Genomic DNA, 20,061 nt, shown 5'->3' with positions numbered 1-20,061 from the left:
GTCTGAAGTTTCACCACTGAAGAGTTTTTATTTTGTTTTTTAGATCTTGAAGCCTTCCACTTGTATGCATAAGCTCCTTGAGTCCTGAAACCATGTCTATTTTTTTTTAAAGATTTTATTTATTTATTTGATAGAGACACAGCGAGAGAGGGAACACAAGCCGGGGGAGTGGGAGAGGGAGAAGCAGGCTTCCCGCCAAGCAGGGAGCCCAATGCGGGGCTCGATCCCAGGACCCTGGGATCATGACCTGAGCCGAAGGCAGATGCTTAACGACTGAGCCACCCAGGCGCCCCGGCCATGTCTATTTTGTTCACTGTGGTATTCCCAGTTTGTAACATAGTCCCTAATACATAGCAGGCTCCTTAAACAGTGTGGGATGATTTTTTTTTGCATGTTGAAATTATGGGATATTTTAATTTCCTTTCTTCCTTCCTTCCGTCCTTCCTTCCTTCCTTCCTTCCTTCCTTCCTTCCTGTCCTCCCTCCCCCTCCCTCCCTCTGTCCCCCTCCCCTTTATTTCGCTGCTAAGTGCACTTGCTGGTATTTCACCAAATATTAACATATATTAGTTCTGTAATAAAAGTATCTCTAAAAATAGACCATTTATCAGCAAAAGAACACCTTAAGCCTATGAAAAACTAACAGACTTTATCCTTGTCTTTTATGATGTCTTTGTGAACAAGATAATGAAATGTGATACTGCATGTCACTATTTGTTTTCTGAAAGAGGTCACCCTTCTTTCTCTTTCAAATTCTGCATAGAAACCTAGAAAGTGTGCCACTCTAGATAGCCTAGTATTCTCCATTCGGTCTTTAGCTTTCTGAACTTGTAATGAACCAACCCCATAGTCCTGCTTCAAGTCCTACTGAAGTATTTCTCTCCTTTCTGAGCATGCAACTCTCCCCTCCTTATCTTTTAGGAAGCCTTGATTTCCTTTATGGATTCTTTTTGGTAGTCATCTTCTCTTTTTGCTTAAGATTCTTTAACTTATGCTGTCTATCCAGGATGATCTACAACCTGAGTTTGCAAGGCTTATTCTCAGGAGGTTTTTTGTTTTTACCTTAAATTTCCTTTTATGTAATTCAGCTCTGTTTAAGGCAGTTATCCCTTGGCATAATAATGTCATGGCTATGAGTACCTGTCTGAACAGCTTGATTTCCTTTAGGACATAAAGGAGAAATAAAGATTGTCACACTTTGCTTCTTGGTGATTGTTTGAAATTTGAAATAAACATGAAGCCATAAATCATAACTATATGTCTTACGCAAAGTTGTATTTTTTTATTTATTTTATTTTATTTTTTTAAAAGATTTTATTTGACAGAGAGAGACACAGCAAGAGAGGGAACACAAGCAGGGGGAGTGGGAGAGGGAGAAGCAGGCTTCCCGCCGAGCAGGGAGCCCAATGAGGGGCTTGATCCCAGGACCCTGGGACCGTGACCTGAGCCGAAGGCAGATGCTTAATGACTGAGCCACCCAGGCGTCCCAAAGTTGTATTTTTTTAAAGATTTTATTTATTTTTTCCAGAGAGAGAGAGAAGGGTGGGGGTGGGAGGAGCAGAGGGAGAGGGAGAAGCAGACTCCACACTGAGCACAGAGCCCTATGCGGGGATTGATCTCATGATCCTGAGATCATGACCTGAGCTGAAACCGAGTCAGATACTTAACCAACAGCCACCCCGGTGCCCCCAAAGTGTATTTTTTTTTTTTTTACAAAAATGTCAAATAATATGCTATTAGGGAAAGATTTCAACAAAGTACACATAGGATTTTTTATCTTTCAAAAAGATACTGTAATGTATATAATTGGCGAATCACCATGTTATACACCTGAAACTAATACTGTATGTCAACTACGATTCAAATTATATCAATTGATTGAATCAACCAATATTAACTGAGTAAGCCACTATAATATTTCAGGCTGCTACATGAAATAGAGGAATCATGGATTGCCCTTTCAGTGAAATGAATACTGTCTTAGCATTATGATGAATAAAGTGCATAAACATATAAATTGATGGTCAGATGTCTTAAGGTTAAAGAAACAATGCTATAGGAATTTTTTATTGTTGCTACTGTCTTATTAGAAGTCATTCTCCTTTATTGACCAATTACTAAACCTGACCTACTTTTGTGATAGCACCCCTTTAGGGCTTTTACACAGCAGATGATAAAAATCCAAAACAAGGCTAAATTCTGAGAAGTACTTACTATCAGAAATGAATTATATTGTTGTAGCTGAACAAATATTTTTTGACTCTTTAATATCATGAAGGATACTTAGAGTTGCCATTTAACCATTGGCATCATTACTCAAACCCTCAAAATAGGAACAGGGATTTTTGACATACTGACTTTGAGTAATTGTTACCAGGTACCAGTTCAACCTTAAGAAGGAAAAAGAACATTCTCATGTAAATCATCGATTGATACGTTGAAGCAAAAATATATGGTCATTTATTATTTGGCTTGGAACTTTTAGCTTTATGATTTTTCAGCCAATTTTATCTAATTGGTGTTTCATTAATACGAACATAAGATTATTTCTTATTGGAAGAGTACGATGATTAGAGGGCAGAACTCAGAATATATCTTCAAAGTTCAAGCTTTAACTGCTACCTTTATTATTATAACATATCACTATACTGCTCCTTTTGGAGAGACAAATATTCAGATGTTTAATGCAATCCCATCAAGAATTAAAATGTTATACAGAATTATATCAGAATTCTGTGAGATGATAGAGGAAGGACCAAATCTAATTTGGGGAAATCACTGACCTTTTTTCAGAGTAAATGGTATTTAAGGTAGAACTAAAACAACAGGTTGATTGTGATAGAAGAGAAGGGTACTTGTGTTTCAGATCTGGTAACTTTTGAGTTCTTTTCTACACTTTATAGTCAATTTTTTTCATCATCATTTTCCTATATTTATAGTACATTCATGAAATATTTTTATACACATTACAGCATTTAAAGTGAACAGTATTGTTGACATTAGATAATAGCATTATTAATTTCTGACATTTAGATTAAATTGCTTTCCTTAACTATTATGGTAAATGGGACTGCTGAAACACTCAAGTTAAGTCCAAGTGCAGTACCTATATATTATTCACTGGTCATCAAGATAAGTGTACTCTTAATCCCCTTCACCTATTTCACACATCCTCTTACCCACCTCCCCTCTGGTAACCATCTGTTTGTCTTCTGTAGTTAAGAACCTATTTTTTGGTTTGTCTCTCTTTTTTTTTTCCTTTGCTTGTTTGTTTTGTTTCTGAAATTCCACATATGAGTAAAATCATATGGTATTTGTCTATCTCTGAATTACTTCGCTTAGCATTATACTCTTTAGCTCCATCCATGTCATTGCAAATTGTACATTTCACTCTTTCTTTTTGCTGAATAATATTCCATTTTGTGTGTGTGTGTGTGTGTGCACACCATATCTTCTTTATCCATTCATTTATTGATGGACACTTGGGCTGCTTCCATAATATGGCTGTTGTAAATATTGCTTCAATAAACACGAGTGCATATACCCTTTTGAATTAGTGTTTTTATATTCTTTGGGTAAATACCCAGTAGTGCTATTACCAGATTATAGAGTATCTATATATATTATAGATATATAGATCTATATAATCTATACCAGATTATATTTCCCTTTTTAATTTTTTAAGGAACTTCCATACTGTTTTCTACAGAACCTACACTAGTTTGCATTCCCATCAACAGTGCACAAGAGTTCCTTTTTCTCCACATGGTTGCTAACACTTGTTGTTTCTTGTGTTTTTGATCTTTGCCATTCTGACAGGTGTGAGGTGATATTTTATTGTAATTTTGGTTTGCATTTACCTGATAATGAATAACGTTGAGCATCTTTTCATGTGTCTGTTGGCCATCTGGATGTCTTCTTTGGAGAAATGTCTGTTCATGTCTTCTGCCCATTTTAATTGGATTATTCGTTTCTTTGGGTGTTGAGTTGTATAATTTCTTTCTTTATATATTTTGGATACTAACCCTTTATCAGATATGTCATTTGCAAATATCTTTTCCCAATAAGTAGTGTGCCTTTTGGTTTTGTTGACTGCTTCTTCCGCTGTGCAGAAACTTTTTATATTTATGTAGTAGTCCCAATAGTTTATTTTTGCTTTTGTTTCCCTTGCCTCAGGACACATATGTAGAAAAATGCTCTTATGGCCCATATCAGAGAAATTACTGCCTGTGCTTTCTTCTATGATTTTTGTGGTTTCAGATTTCACATTTAGGTCTTTAATCTGCTTTGAATTTATTTTTGTGTATGGTGTAAAAAAGTGGTCCAGTTTCCTATTTTGCATGTTGCTGTCCAGATTTCCCAGTACCACTTGTTAAAAAGACTGTCTTTTTCCCATTGGATATTCTTTCCTGCTTTGTCAAAGAGTAATTGACCATGTAATTGTGGGTTTATTTCTGTATTTTCTTTTTCTTTTTTTTAATTCATGGATTTTCTATTCTGCTGTGTGTGTCTGTTTTTGTGCCAGTACTTTACTGTTTTGATTACTACAGCTTTGTAATATAACTTGAAGTCTAGAAATCGGATACCTCCAGCTTTATTTTTCTTTTTCAAGATTGCTTTGGCTATTCAGGGTCTTCTGTGGTTCCACACAAATTTTAGGATTATTTGTTCTAGTCCTATGAAAAATGCTGTTGATATTTTGATAGGGATTACATTAAATCTATAGATTGCTTTGGATGGTATGTACATTTTAACAATGTTTGTTCTCCCAATCCATGAGCATGGAGTGTCTTTCCATTTCTTTGTGTCCTCTTCAATTTCTTTTTATCAGTGTTTTATAGTTTTCAGAGTATAGATCTTTCACCTCCTTGGTTACGTTTATTCCTAAGTATTCTATTATTTTAGGTGCAATTGTAAATGGGATTGTTTTCATGATTTCTTTTTCTGCCACTTCATTATTAATATATAGGAATGCAACAGATTTCTGCACATTAATTTTGTATACTATAACTTCACTGAATTCATTTATTAGTTCTAGTAGGTTTTTGGTGAGAATTTTACCTCTTCCTTACCAATTTGGATCCCTTTTATTCCTTTTTGTTGTTTGATTGGTGTGACTAGGACTTCCAGTACTATGTTGAACAAATGTGGTAAGAATGGACATCTTTGTCTTATTCTTGACCTTAGTTTTTCCTCCATTGAGAAAATGCTCTCCTTTTTTCACCATTGAGTATGATTTTAGCTATAGTTTTTCATTTATGGCCTGTATTATGTTGAGGTATGTTCCTTTTAAGTCTACTTGTTGAGGGTTTTTATCATGAATGGATGTTGTACTTTGTCAAATGCTTTTTCTGCATCTATTGAAATAATCATATGGTTTTATTTTTCTCTTATTGATACGATGTATCATGCTTATTGATTTGTGAATATTGTACCACCCTCGCAACCCAGGAATAAATCCCACTCAACCATGGTGGATAGTTTTTTAAATGTATGGTTGGATTCGGTTTTGCTAATATTTTGTTGAGAATTTTTACATCTATGTTCATCAGAGATTTTGGCCTGTTGTTCTCTTTTTTTTGTAGCATCTTTATCTGGTTTTGGTATCAGGATATTGGTAGCCTCAAAGAATGAATTTGGGAGTTTTCTTTCCTCTTCTCTTCTGGTTTGAGAAATAGTCTGAGAAGAATAGGTTTTAAATATTTGGTAGAATTCATCTGTAAAGTTATCTGGTATTGGACTTTTGTTTTGGGGAAGTTTTTTGATTACCGATTCAGTTTCATTGCTGGTAATTGGTCTGTTCATATTTTCTATTCATCCTGATTCAATTTTGAGAAGTTATGTATTTCTAGGATATGATCCATTTCTTCTAGGTTTCCTAATTTGTTGGCATATAATTTTCCACAATATTCTCTTACAGTCCTTTGTGTTTCTGTGATGTCAGTTTTTATTTTTCCTCTTTCCTTTTTAATTTTGTTTATCTGAGTCCTCTCTCTCTCTCTTTTAAGTCTGGCTAAAGGCTTATCAATTTTGATCTTTTCAAAGAAACATGTTCTGGTTTCATTAATCTGTTGTTTTTTTAGTTTCTATTTCATTTATTTCCTGTTCTAATCTTTATTATTTCATTCCTTCTACTGGTGTTGAGTTTTGTTTGTTTTTCTTTTTCTTTTTTAGCTCCTTTAGGTGTAAGGTTAGGCTATTTATTTGAAATTTTTCTTGATTTTTGAGGTAGGCTTATATTGCTATAAACTTCCCTCTTAGAACAGCTTTTGCTTCTTCTCAAAGATTTTGGATTTTCATTTTCATTTGTCTTCATTTTTTTTTTTTTTTTTACTTTCATCTTTGATTTCCTGTTTGACCCATTCATGGTTTAGTAGCATGTTATTTAACCTCCATGTGTTGGTGCTCTTTGCACATTTTTTTCTTGTGCTTGATTTCTAGTTTCAAAGCGTTGTGGACAGAAAAATGCATCGTATGACTTCAGTCTTTTTGAATTTGTTGAGACTTGTTTTCTGGCCTCATATGTGATTGTTTCTGGAGAATATTCCATGTGCACTTGAAAAGAATGTGTATTCTGCTATTTTAGGATGGAATGTTGTGAATATATCTGTTAAAATCCATCTGATTCAGTGTCACTCAGAGCCACTTTTTTCTTGTTGATTTTCTGTTTGGATGATCTATCTATTGATGTAAGTGGGGTATTAAAGTCCCCTACTATTAATGTATTACTGTTGATTATTGCCTTTATGTTTGTTATGAACTGCTTTATGTATTTGGATGCTTCCATGTTCGGTGCATAAATATTTAAAACTGTTAAATCTTCTTGTTGATATGTTCCATTTATGATTATATAGTGTCCTTCTTTGCCTATTGTTACAGTCTTTGTTTTAAAGCCTATTATATAAGTATTGCTACCCTGATTTTCTTTTCACATTCATTTACATGATAAATGCTTTTTATTCCCTTCACTTTCACTCTGTATGTGTCTTTAGGTCTGAAATGAGTCTCTTGTAGGCAGCATGTAGATGGATGTTTTTTTTAGTCTATTACATGACACTATGGCTTGATTGGAGTGGTTAGTCCATTTACATTCAAAGTAATTATTGATAGATATGTATTGTCATTTTGTTACCTTTTTTAACATTTGGTTTTGTAGTTCTTTTCTGTTCCTTTCTTCCCTTGCTCTATTCTCTTATGGTTATTTGGATTTCTTTGGTAGTATACTGTTTATTTTTTGCTTATCTATTACTGGTTTTTGATTTGTGATTACCAGTAGGTTTGTATAGAAGATCTTCTGCATATAGCAGTCCATATTAAGTTGATAGTTGCTTAAGTTTGAGCCCAGTCTTTTTTTTTTTTTTTAAAGGTTTTATTTATTTATTTGACAGAGAGAGACACAGCGAGAGAGGGAACCCAGTCTTTACTTCTCTCCCCAACACATTTTAAGTATTTGGTATCATACTTTACATTTTTTTATTTTGTGAGTCCCTTGACTAATTTTTACAGGTATATTCATTTTTACTGCTTTTGTGCTTCCTTCTTTTCTTAATCTTACTATGTCTTTCCTTTCCACCCAGAATGTCCCCTTTAACAGTTCTGGTAGGACTGGTTTAGTGGTGAGGAATTCCTTTAACTTTTGTTTGTCTGGGCAACTCTCTTTCTCCTTCTGTTCTGAATGGTAGCCTTGCTATATAGAGTATTCTTATTTGCAGATTTTTTCATTTCAGTGCTTTGAATATATCATGCCATTCTCTTCTGGCCTGCAGTTTCTGAAGAAAAATCAGTTGATAAATGTATGGTATTTCCCATGTATGTAACTGTTTTCATTTCTTTTGTTGCTTTTAAAATTCTCTTTACCACTGGCGTTAGCGATATGAATTACTATGTGCCTTGGTGTCGACCTCCTTGTGTTTACTTTGTTCAGAGCTCTCTATGCATCCTTGATCTGGATTTCTAGTTCCTTCCCCAAATTTGGGAGGTTTTTAGCTATTATTTTTTTCAAACACATTTTCTGCCCTCTTTTCTCTGTCTTCTCCTTTTGGGATTTCTATAATGCAGATGTTATTTGCTTGATGGTGCCATTTCATTCCTGAAGTCTGTTCTCATTTTGTATAATTTTTTTCTCTCTCACCTGGTCAGCTTGACTACTTTCCATTACTCTGTCCACCAGGTCACTGATTCTTCTGCTTCCTCTAGCTTACTATTTATTACATGTAATGTATTTTTAATTTCATTTATTTTGTTCTTCTCTGATTTTTTTTTTTTTTTAATCTCTGTGTTAAGGGTCTCACTGATGTCCTCCACTCTTTTCTCAAGTCCCATGAGTGTCTTTATATGATAATTACTTTAAATTCTCTATCAGGCATATTACTTATCTCCATTTTGCTTTGGTGTGTTGCTGTTATTTTGTCCTATTCTTTCATTTGGGACGTATTCCTTTGTCTCCTTATTTTGTCTATCTGTGTCTATTTCTGTGTGTTAGAAAAGTCAGCTATGTCTCTTGCTCTTGAAGGTAATGGCCTTATGATGAATAGGTCCTGTAATGCCCTGCAGTGCAGTGTTCCCTGCTCACCAAAACCTGAAGCTTCAAGGGTGTCCCTTATATACATTGTGTACACCCTGCTTTTGTGGCTGAGCTACTTTTTCCTTCAGTGCAGTCATCTACTGTTACAGTATTTCTGTATCATAGATTTTTAGAAATAGGATTATTTTGAAGAATAATAATGTGTGTTTAAATTTTGATAACTACAAATTGTCATCTCTTGCAATTCTACTCTTAGACCATACTTATTTATATTCCCAGTACATGAAAAATTCTCACAAGAGGCTTCAACGACAGATTTTATAAACATACAAACTGATACTTTAAAATGTTTGCCAGTGTGACCATTGAAGAGAATACCTGATTTTGTCTTAACTTTTATTTGTTTGTTGGCAAGTTTGAGCACTCTTAGTTTATTGGCCAAATTATATTTTTCTGTGAATTGTTTGTTCATATTTTTTTCCATTCTTTATAGTTGTTGATCTGTTTTTCACTTGACACCTTCTTTTGAACTAATGGGAATTTCAACTTGATAGGGCTAAAAAAACTAAGGTTTTTTCCCCTCTCGATTCTGTTTCTCCTACAGCTCCATTCTTTCATCTGCTGCAACCTAAAACCTTGGAGTCATCCTTTCTTCACCATTCTCTCTTAATGTATTTGTAGTACATCAGTAAGTCCAGTTGGCTGTAGCTTTTATGTGGATACAGAATTTCATCACTCCTTAGTACCTTTACTGCAGCCACCATCTCTCACATATTGTCTTCCTGTTTTAATACTTGTAGGCTATTTTTCTGCAGAGTAGCCAGAGGAATTCTTTTAAAATATGTCCAATAATTTTATGACTGTATTTAGAATCCATTATCATATCCTAGCTTCTTCAAAGCAAAAGCCAATCTTCTTCCCATGATCTATATAAGTTCTGTATGATTGGTCCTTACTTATAGCTCTGACTTCATTTCCTACTTCTGTCACTCTTTACTTTGTTGTGTCCATCATTGCTTCTATACTGTTTCTTGAAAATCCTAAGTACATAGCGGGGCACCTGGGTGGCTCAGTTGGTTAAGGGTCTGCCTTCAGCTCAGGATCTCAGGGTCTTGGAATCAAGTCCCATGTCAGACTCCACACTCAGAGGGGAGTCTGTTTCTCCCTCTGCCCCCCTCCCCCCACTGCTCTCTCTCAAATAAATAAATAAAATCTTAAACAAAAAAAAAAAAGAAAGAAAATCCTAAGTGCACATCTGAGGACTTCTGCATTACTGTTTTATCTGCCTAGAATGCTCTGCTCCCAAATATCTCCATGGATCTCTCCCAAACTCCTTTTTTAAATAAACATTCTTTGAATTTCTAACAGGCATAATGTGGTAGACTTGGGTTTATAAGTATGAGGAAAAAAGGTTTATGCTCCATGCCCTTAAGGTATTATTAATCTAATATAAATGTGAATAAACCAAGTTGGGAAGATAGGGAAAGAATGAGTTGAAATACACCAACTGTAGTTCACGTAGTGGTGATATGGTAGCATTTACTTTGGAGAGAATTTTAGGACCATCAAACTTAATATAATCAAATTCTTAAAGAGCAAGATCTGATTTATTTATTTAATGCTACTTAAAAAGTACCTAAAATGGTACATACGAATTATATGTTTGCATTAACATATAGTGTATAAAATATATATGGATCTATTTGGAAATAATGCATATTGTTATAAATTATTATTAAATTAAGAGTAATTTCTGAAAGTTTACATTAAAATTATTGAGATTCTCTGATTTTTATAATTTAGATAGAATTTTTAATAACATGCTATATGGAGTGGAATATCACGTTTTGTTAATCATCAAATCTGCCTTTTATGTAATCACATACTTCTTTTGGTTACTTTTAAAATCAGTTTTTAAGAGAGAGTCTATAGATAAGCTTTTGTTATCAGGAGAATTCACATGTAGGAAGACTTGTTTCTTATCAATTTTGGATAATCAAATGTTTTGTTGTTGAATTTCCTTTTCTTTTTTTCAAGTAAAGCTTTTATTTCAGTATTATCTTAATACTAAGAAATGGGCAAATTGTTAGGTTATGACTGAATGAATTTTTGTGAAGTGGCTATATCCATGTATTCAGTAAATAGAATATTAGATTATAACATTGCTCTACAGTGTCCCCTCCCAGTCACCAATTCCTGACAAGAGTAACCAACATGCTCCTGACTTTTAACAGATTAGTTTTGCTTATTTTTGAATAGTTTTAAAAATCAGTAATTCTATAAGATAAAATGATCTAATATAGTATTTTGTAATCTCATTTAGAGGTATTAAGCAAGGAAAGAAATAATCATGGAAATATTTTCTGTATATTTTTGTGAAACAGTAAAGTACATGTGTGTTAACTAACTATTCTTATACTTAGAATCCCGGCCATTGTCAGTTCCTGTGAAAGCCATGCTGAATCTCTCTGAAGGCTGTAGAAGTCCTGAAGAGAGAATGAAAGAATTTATTGGAGTAGTATGGAATGCAGTAAAGAGTCTCACGCTACAGGTAAAATGAAAGTTAGAAATAACCATGGTTTTAATTTCTATAATCCTTTATAATTTTCAGCACCTTAAATATTGGTAAAAAATAATCTCACTGGTAACACTTAATATTGGTAAAAAAATAACCTCACTCTTTTTTTTTTTTTTTTTTAAAGATTTTATTCATTTATTTGACAGAGAGAGACACAGCAAGAGAGGGAACACAAGCAGGGGGAGTGGGAGAGGGAGAAGCAGGCTTCCTGCCGAGCAGGGAGCCCGATGCAGGGCTCGATCCCAGACCCTGGGATCATGACCTCAGCTGAAGGCAGACGCTTAACAACTGAGCCACCCAGGCTCCCCAAGTAACCTCACTCTTAACACTTGTGTATACCATCTCACTTATATAACTTAGAGGAAAATTCTTGGCACACTTTACATGTTAACAGAATCATATGAAATACATATTATGTGTTCTCCTTGATAAAGTTATAAAAATACACAAATTTTGAGATGTTGCTTAAAAAAATTCATTCTACTGTTTCTTTATTTTAAACATTATTTAAAAGATTTTAAATGTTCAATATACAAATCAGAAAACACTAGACAATAGGCCAAGTTGGACAGTCATCCCTGAGATATTTAAGATAAGATCAGCATGGCTTAGTGACTGTTGGTTTTGGGGAATGAGAGGAAGGAGGCTGTCCAAGTGGTGTTCCAGGGGCCAGTTGTAGCCTTTGGGTGGAGAGTGATGCCATGAAATGGTAAAAGAAGCAACTTTTCAGAGTTAGGAGCAAAGAGGGAGTTTAATTTATGCCTGCATTGAAATACCTGTGAGATAGCCAGTCTTCTCTTAGACCATAGGATATTCATATTTGGAGGTTAAGGAAGAGATTCACGGTAGAGATAGAATTTTGGGAAACATTTACAGATGGTTAAAACCAGGAGAATTGATCATCCCAAAAAATATGTAAAGTTGAAAGAGCCAAGGGGATACCATGTCTAAAGTAGACAGTAAAAGAGAAAGTGTCCTTGAAGCCAGCTGTGAGAGAGAGAGATCAGAAATGTAGAAGGAAAAGTCAGACAGTTCATGTAAGTCAAGGGTATGTAGAATTTCAAGGAACCAGTACTTAGCAGTATCAAACTCTGAATCTTAACTATGCACTTGACTTTGCTTATCTGCAATATGAAATGGTTACATAATGTTTAAGATTATTTCCAGTTCTGACATTCTTGTGGGATTCTTTTGGTTCTTTTGCTTGGCTTATAATGATATAGTGCCTTCATTAGCTTTGTCACCAACAATAAACTTAATTTTATACATTATTATGGATCAGTTATAAGTAGAGATACTGATGTTCCTCATTTTCTTCTTTTAAAAATTTTTAATTGTGGTTAAGATACACTTAACATAAAATTTGCTGTTAACCATTTTTATGGGTGCAGTTTAGACTGATGTTCCTCATTTGACTAAACTTACTGGGTATAAATTAACATGTAATTACAGGAGTATATCTTTGTATAGGTTATTTTGTATATGAAGGCACCATTATATCTTGTATAGGTTATTTTGTATATGAAGGCACTTGCTTGCCTCATTCCTAGTCCCAGCTCTGTATTATGCATGCTGTATATTTAGACATTTCCACATGTTAATGTGTTCTGGAAAGGTTTAAAGATAAAACTTGATTCTGATTAAATGATTAAAATCTAGGCCCTAAAATTCTGAGCTTTTAAAATAGTGGTGTCCATTTTCCAAGATGTTTTATGAACCAAAATATCAAACAGAAAACCCTGAAGTTGTCATCAGATAAAACAGAACATCATACTTGAAACCATCAAAGGATTATTCTTTTAGTGGAAGTTTGAGCAAGTAAATGTGTTTGGAATCAGAATTTCTGGAAAATTGATTTTGCAGCCAAAGTTGATATTTGCTAAGCCCATGTTCTCTTTTACTTACGCTAGACATATCTTGCATTTAGACATAAACAATATTCACTGTAACCTATTTGTTTTTCAGTGGGAAAAGTAACTTCCACATTTCACCTTAATGGATTATGTTATAGTACTTTATGTAGTCTTGAACAATTTTTTTTAAAGATTTTATTTACTTATTTGACAGAGACATAGCAAGAGAGGGAACACAAGCAGAAGAAGTGGGAGAGGGAGAAGCAGGCTCCCCGCAGAGCAGGGATCCTGATGCGGGGCTCGATCCCAGGACCCTGGGATCATGACCTGAGCTGGAGACAGACGCTTAATGACTGAGCCACCCAGGCGCCCCTTGAACAATTTTTTTAAATGTGAACTTGGTTTGGGGGCCTTTTTCTCGAAAGATTAGCATAAACTCGGTTCTTTGCAATTTTTCTCTATCGGCTGATCAGCAAAGATCTTATCTATTATACTTCAAAAAGCTGCATTTTATTCCAGAAGCACATGATTGGCAACGACATGCAGTTGACAAAATAGAAATATTCTGGCCTAGAATTCACTAATAAAGAAAAACATTGCCCTAGTTTTTGCCAAACTCCATTTTTTTACATTGAAGATCATGTTTCTGTTATATGGCATTTTCTAGGTGCTTTTTTTTTGTCATTTCTAAAGCTTTCTGAGTGGACTGTATAATAGAGTGGACACTTTTTTTCCATACTAAGTCTTGGTCTCCTTCTTTTGCTAATAATGATCTGTTATTCCTTTAGAGAGCTACTTCCTACATTCCTTAATTTTGATGTGTCAAAGTGTCTCAGGTCCCATAAGCTAGTTGGGCTAGACCAATTGAATTCTCTCTCTCCCAAGAAGTTACATATAGAATGTGATCAGTGATGCAGTAATCATATTGCATGATACACTTGTTCTCCCTATCCAGTGAACTTCTTGGCCTATCTCCACGATTAAACAAGGGTAAGCATTTGAGGCTAGATAGATCAACTACCAACCACCTTAATTGTAAAGTAATTTTTTACATTTAATGCTTAACATTTTGCAAGGGTCATATTTTTATTTATAGGCATTGAGAAAGTGACCGCAGTTGCATGGTAGTTTGTTAGAAGGAGGAAGTCTGGAATTCAAATATAGGCATTTTTTCATGTTTTCTCTTGGCAGATATTTATGGGAAAATGTGGATTTGTAACAATCTGGAAAAGAAGACAACTAAGCTTCACTTTTGAGGTTTTTAACTTAAAGCCCTAACCTGGGTATATTTAGATTTCTACTATATATGATACACCCCAAATGCTTTCATAGTGTATTAAGAATTTATACAATATGAAAACTGTGATTTGGGCAATAGTTAATATATTTGTTATAGTGCAAATGGAATACTGCATATTTTGGTGGTCTCTATATACATAAATAGTTATATCATAAGCATAAGTCTTTTTAAATAAAGAGACTGTGAACATCTCTTATGAATCCACGAGAGCTAATATATGGATCTGACATACAGGAAATAATCAGTGTATGTTCATTGGCTTTATTTTATTTAGCAAACCTTCAGGTGAGAGTTAATACATTGCATCTTTATATCAGAGCTGATATAAAGTTACAGATGAGGAAACTGAAGTCATAGAGAGATTAAACAGCTTGTCAGAGGTTCCACAGCTGGAGTTGAACCCATCTAGCTGACATGTCAGTTTTATGAATTACTCTACTAGGTTGTCTCTGTAGAATGAAGTGATGAACAACATGCACTACACAATTATTTTAATTGATATCCATATTTGATGCTAATAAAAATAATTGTGTTTACTTATTTAATAATTACTTAGTACCTAGTACATGCTAGACACTGTACTATGTACTGAGACTATAAACAAAATAGGCAAAGTATCTGACATTACAGACCTTATATGCTCTAGTGAAAACTCTGTAAGGCTATTAGTATTTTAAAACCCGGGTGGCTTAGTCGTTAAGCGTCTGCCTTCGGCTCAGGTCATGATCCCAGGGTCCTGGGATTGAGCCCCGCATCAGGCTCCCTGCTCAGCGGGAAGCCTGCTTCTCCCTCTCCCACTCCCCCTGCTTGTGTTCCCTCTCTCGCTGTCTCTCTCTCAGTCAAATCAATAAATAAAATCTTTAAAAAATAAAAATAAATAAAACCCTCTTGTTTCAAGTTTTTTAAGTGCTGGGATTATGTCTTTTGTCTCTGTATTCCTGACTTTCAGTTCATGTGAGGTTTTAAAGAATGCATGAATAAAAGAAAAAGTGAATGAAAATATAACCTGAAATGTTCCTTCGTATTTGTATTTATTTGGAACTGTTTTCTGAAGAATAAAATTCATACAGGGAACATTTCATTCTTTAGAAATTTTACAAAATACAATCATCACTAAAGTTTCAGTTTTAAAGGAATGAAAACATATTATTTGGTAATAGGAAATAAGAATGTTATTTAAAAGTACAGAAAATATGGTATAACATTTTAAAGCATTTATAAAGGGTTCTATACAATAGACAGTCGCTAATTAAAGTGTTCAGATTAATGTGTAAGTGAAACCTATCTTAGTCTCTTCTTTTTAACTAAGTTGTGATCACAGTTATATAGAATACAAATTAGAAGAATCTAAGTTTACCAAACCTTACATGTGGGAGATGGGTTGGGGGTATCCAAAGGCATACATCTTTTCAAATGGCACATAAACTTGGAACTTCCATAAAATGCATGACAGTCATTTCATTTATTAAAATAAGAATACCAAATAATTTCTACCTTATTGGTTTATTCTCAGTGTATCATACTTAGATATGTAGCCCTTGACCTAATAGGAATCAAAATAGAGGTGGTTCTACTTCAAGAATTTGTAATAATCCCTTCACTTTAACACATGAATGTGTTCAATATTGGCGAAAGAACACGTTGCTACCAAAACTGAAATAAGATCCTTGAAACAGAAAGGATGTTGCCATGGAAAAATGAAGTAACACTCAGTGCAGCTGTGATGCATTAATGAATAGGATATTTTTTTAAAAGATCATTTGTGTTTGGTGTGGCTCAGAGGGTCCCAACCAGATGGTTTCCATGAACATGATCTGACCCCCGGTTTGAGGACTTCTTACTGGCAGATTACTTCATTTTCTTTCCCTTGGATTGTCAGATCCTTACATTAATGCAAAATTTACTGCTGCAGATTTATATTCACTTATATAAATCACTCAACATTTTACATTAAAACCACAATTTTAGACATACAGTTTTACAGTTATTTTAAAAGTGTAAAAAGATTTATGTGATAGCTATAGTATATATAATAGATTAACATTATAATAAGTTTAAGCAATTTGGATTATGTGTATGTTTTGGTTCTTATCATTTAAGAAATCTCTGTAACAACATATTTTAGAAAGTTTATTTTTCAGAGTTGTGTGTATCAGGCTAAGTTTGATGAAATAATCTATTTTTGAATTAGTGGAATTTTGGAATATATTGTGGTTTTGGAAATCTTGGCATAACTTAAATTTATTTCAGAGGATATGCATGTATATATTTGTATAATGTGGCATATTATACTAATTACCTCACATTGTTGAAAACATTTTTTAACATAGCTTCAATACCTACATGAAGTGTTAAATACTCTTTTTAGTTTGACACTATAACCATAATTAATATGGGAAAATGTGTTCTCCGTACACCATATTACCTTGTACACTGGAACACTGATAATTATGTTAAATATTTAAAAAGATAAATGTAATGCATCTGAGACAATGTATACTTATATTTCAGAATAAAAAATGTTGTAATCTTAATGAACTACTTAACATATACACATTTAAGTTGCAAGATAAAATTCTAGAACTAAGAAATGAGGTCATACTTCATGAACCACTGTATTTATTTTTGCAAAATTTTACTTATATTTTTCTTCACTGAATTCATCAATGTATTCCATGCACAGAAATGTTGAAGCAAAGATGAGTAAGTTAGCTTATTTATAAGGCTGGCAAATTATTTATCATATCAAGGAATTCCAGACCTGTTACATATCATGCTCTCACTGAGGACTATATTAACCCCAAGGAAAGGTATATTACTGTATTCTTAGTTATCTGTTATAAAATACAGTCTCTTCATTTGCTAGAATATCCGAGGATTTATCAAACAAATTTTAGGTTTTATTACACCTTCAGATAACATTTTTGTATGCCAAATATTTTATAGAAAAATAACATTTTATATTTTCTTAAGAATAATTTAAGTATGCTAGGCTGTTTGGGCAATTTGTGAACCAGGTTACAAAATATTACTTTGTAAGAACCAACCAAGACTAGTAGACTTTAACTTACATTGCTTTTGAATTAAGAACTCATGATGAATTTAATTTTTGATTTGGGCTTGCTTAGTCTTATTTTAACTCTCTAAGGGCCTGGCAACCTAAGTCACCACACTGGGGATAAGAAAGCATAAAAATTGCACATGAAATCAAAGTTTAAATATAATTTGAGGTATGATAAAAGCAAGGAATAATGCTCTGATTTTTAAGTCCTCTCAATTTTCATTACCATATATCTTTATATATAAAATGTGATACACACTTGAATCTTGGGATACATGTATATAAAAAAAGAAAGTATGTGACACATTTTAATGTTTGTCTAGAGATATAATCTGAACATTTTGAACATTTTTTCTTATATTTTAATCTGTAAAGTAAAAAAAAAAAAAAAGGCCAAATTCACATAGAAATAGCTGTGTGTGTGTGTGTATGTGTGTGTGTGTGTATGTATGTATGTGTGTGTGTTTTAAGTGAGTACAATATAATGCTAGTTGGTTCTAAGGCCTTAGCTGGTGTTAACAAAATCTAATGAACTGCAAAAGAAGGAGGATTTTCTCACCTTTTTTCTTGCCAACGCATTTTCTAGTTCAGTCCTGTTTCTTGGAAAGAACTGTGGAAAAGCAGATATGTTTTCATCCCATGTCATTGTGCCTTCTTGATCAAATTTGTAGCAAGAAGCATCTTTTTAAGAGTTTATTGTGTTCTTTAGTAAACGTAACCCATAAAGCCATAAGTATGGCCCATTTCTTTTTTTAGTTTGCCCGTTTATTTGTAAAGATATTAGGTATTTAAGGGTATGTTTGCTCCCTTATTTAGTATGTTCCCAATATTTTAATTTTGCTTTTTTTTTTTTTCTCCCTAGCTTGAAGTACAGTCTTGTTGTGTGTTTGTTCCAAATGATAGCCTGCCTTCCCCAAGTACAATTGTATCTGGTGACATTCCTGGAACAGTAAGAAGTTGGTACCATGGACAAACCAGCATGCCAGGAATGCTTGTCCTCTGTTTGCCTCAAATAAAGATTATTAGTGCGGGCCACAAGTATATGGAACCTCTGCAGGAGATTCCATTTGTCATTCCACGACCCATCCTCGAAGAAGGTACATTTAAAAAAAAATTCTTCCTATGGTTGTTATGTTTTATAATAATATTTTAGCTTTGTTTTTTTAATATGCTAGTGCTTATGTAACTCAGTCTTCTTGGCAAAACATCACATGAAAATGGACTAAGTGATCTACAAAGTGGATCCAAAAAGAAAGGTGTACAAAGTATATAAACTAAGTGATGCCGTTTATTGACATCCACACCTTTTAATCATATTCATGTATGTATAAAAAATGGAGATTACAAAAGATCATATGCAATACAGAATCATCACTAAAATGGCGAAGCATAGACACATTGAGAAGACCGTTGTTTGCATTATGCTGAACTAAGAATGATAAGTAGATCTTAATTTAAACTACTTGATTTATTAAAAGAAATATATAATAAAATGAATATACTATTTACATCAAGTATAATATATTTCTAGATTTCTCATTTGTTAAAGTAGATAATTGTGTGATGATTTGAAACATGACTCTTTAGAAATTCTTTATTTCTGATATTGCAGAGTTTTCAGTTGCAAATTCATACCTTTTTGACCTTTGACCTATTCATCTCAAATAATATGTGAACCTGGAAAAGTTTTGAGTCACAAAGTAAATAATGTGAATCTATATTTTAATAACAGGGTTCAAATTTTTTACAGTGCTAAACAGTTCCGCACCTTGTTCATATTACTAGGGTGTAAGTATATGAATGCTGATATCATTCAAATTCTACACATACTATTACTGAAAAGCAGATTCAGTCTGCACAGTTTCTGACTTTGACTTGATGTTGATTTCTCTCTCCCTTTCTCTGTATTGGAATTTCCATTGATATGTAGTTTTCTTAGGTTTATCAGAAGTAGGAATGATTTTACTGCCAAAAATGAATGTTGGTACTTAATAATATGAATACCATTATCATAAAATCATAGAATTCTAACCATTAAAAGGAATTTCTTTAGAGCTCTTCTTGTGTGCTGTTTGTCTTGATGCAAGCATTCTTTCTCTAGCATATTGGATATATCCATTCTTCGATACTTGCTTTTGGTTATTAGGAGTTCTTTAGTATCACAACAGCTATTATATATCCTATCAAGGATTTTCTAGCATCACAAAATGAGCCAGGGAGTACTTCCCCCCCCCTTTTTTTGTTTTAACTCTGAAATAATTTTTTAAGATTCAAATAGTTTGTCCCTTATTTTTTTCTTCTTTTTTTAGAGGGGCAGGGGGGCAAAGGGAGAGGGAGAGAGAGAATCTTAAAAAGTAAGGAAAAACCAGGATACAGTACTATCATGGAGGACAAATGATTAAATCATTTTTAATATGGCAGAAGTGCTCAATAAGATATATATACAGTGGAATATTATGCAGCCATCAAAAGGAATGAATGCTTGCCATTTGCAACGACGTGGATGGAATTGGAGGGTATTATGCTAAGCGAAATAAGTCAATCAGAGAAAGACATGTATCATATGATCTCACTGATAGGAGGAATTCTTAATCTCAGGAAACAAACTGAGGGTTGCTGGAGTGGTGGGGGGTGGGAGGGATGGGGTGGCTGGGTGATAGACACTGGGGAGGGTATGTGCTATGGTGAGCACTGTGAATTGTGTAAGACTGTTGAATCATAGACCTGTACCTCTGAAACAAATAATA

The 20,061-nt window shown here is 33.7% G+C and overlaps 1 protein-coding gene across 3 annotated transcripts in view; it reads left to right on the top strand.

Annotated features, from left to right (window-relative positions):
* VPS13B (vacuolar protein sorting 13 homolog B) overlaps positions 1 to 20,061 on the top strand; it is a 741,629-nt gene that overhangs the window by 339,306 nt on the left and 382,262 nt on the right. For all 3 annotated transcript variants that reach the window (XM_078072177.1, XM_078072178.1, XM_078072179.1), the window contains 2 exons: positions 10,946 to 11,073; positions 18,177 to 18,411. In XM_078072177.1, coding sequence (XP_077928303.1) covers positions 10,946 to 11,073; positions 18,177 to 18,411 — 363 coding nt within the window. The remainder of the gene's footprint in view (positions 1 to 10,945; positions 11,074 to 18,176; positions 18,412 to 20,061) is intronic.

This window comes from Halichoerus grypus, chromosome 5, assembly GCF_964656455.1.
Source record: "Halichoerus grypus chromosome 5, mHalGry1.hap1.1, whole genome shotgun sequence".
Classification (NCBI taxonomy): domain Eukaryota; kingdom Metazoa; phylum Chordata; class Mammalia; order Carnivora; family Phocidae; genus Halichoerus; species Halichoerus grypus.
The sequence above is the reverse complement of the archived record's forward strand: the minus strand, read 5'-3'. Positions and strand labels throughout refer to the sequence as shown.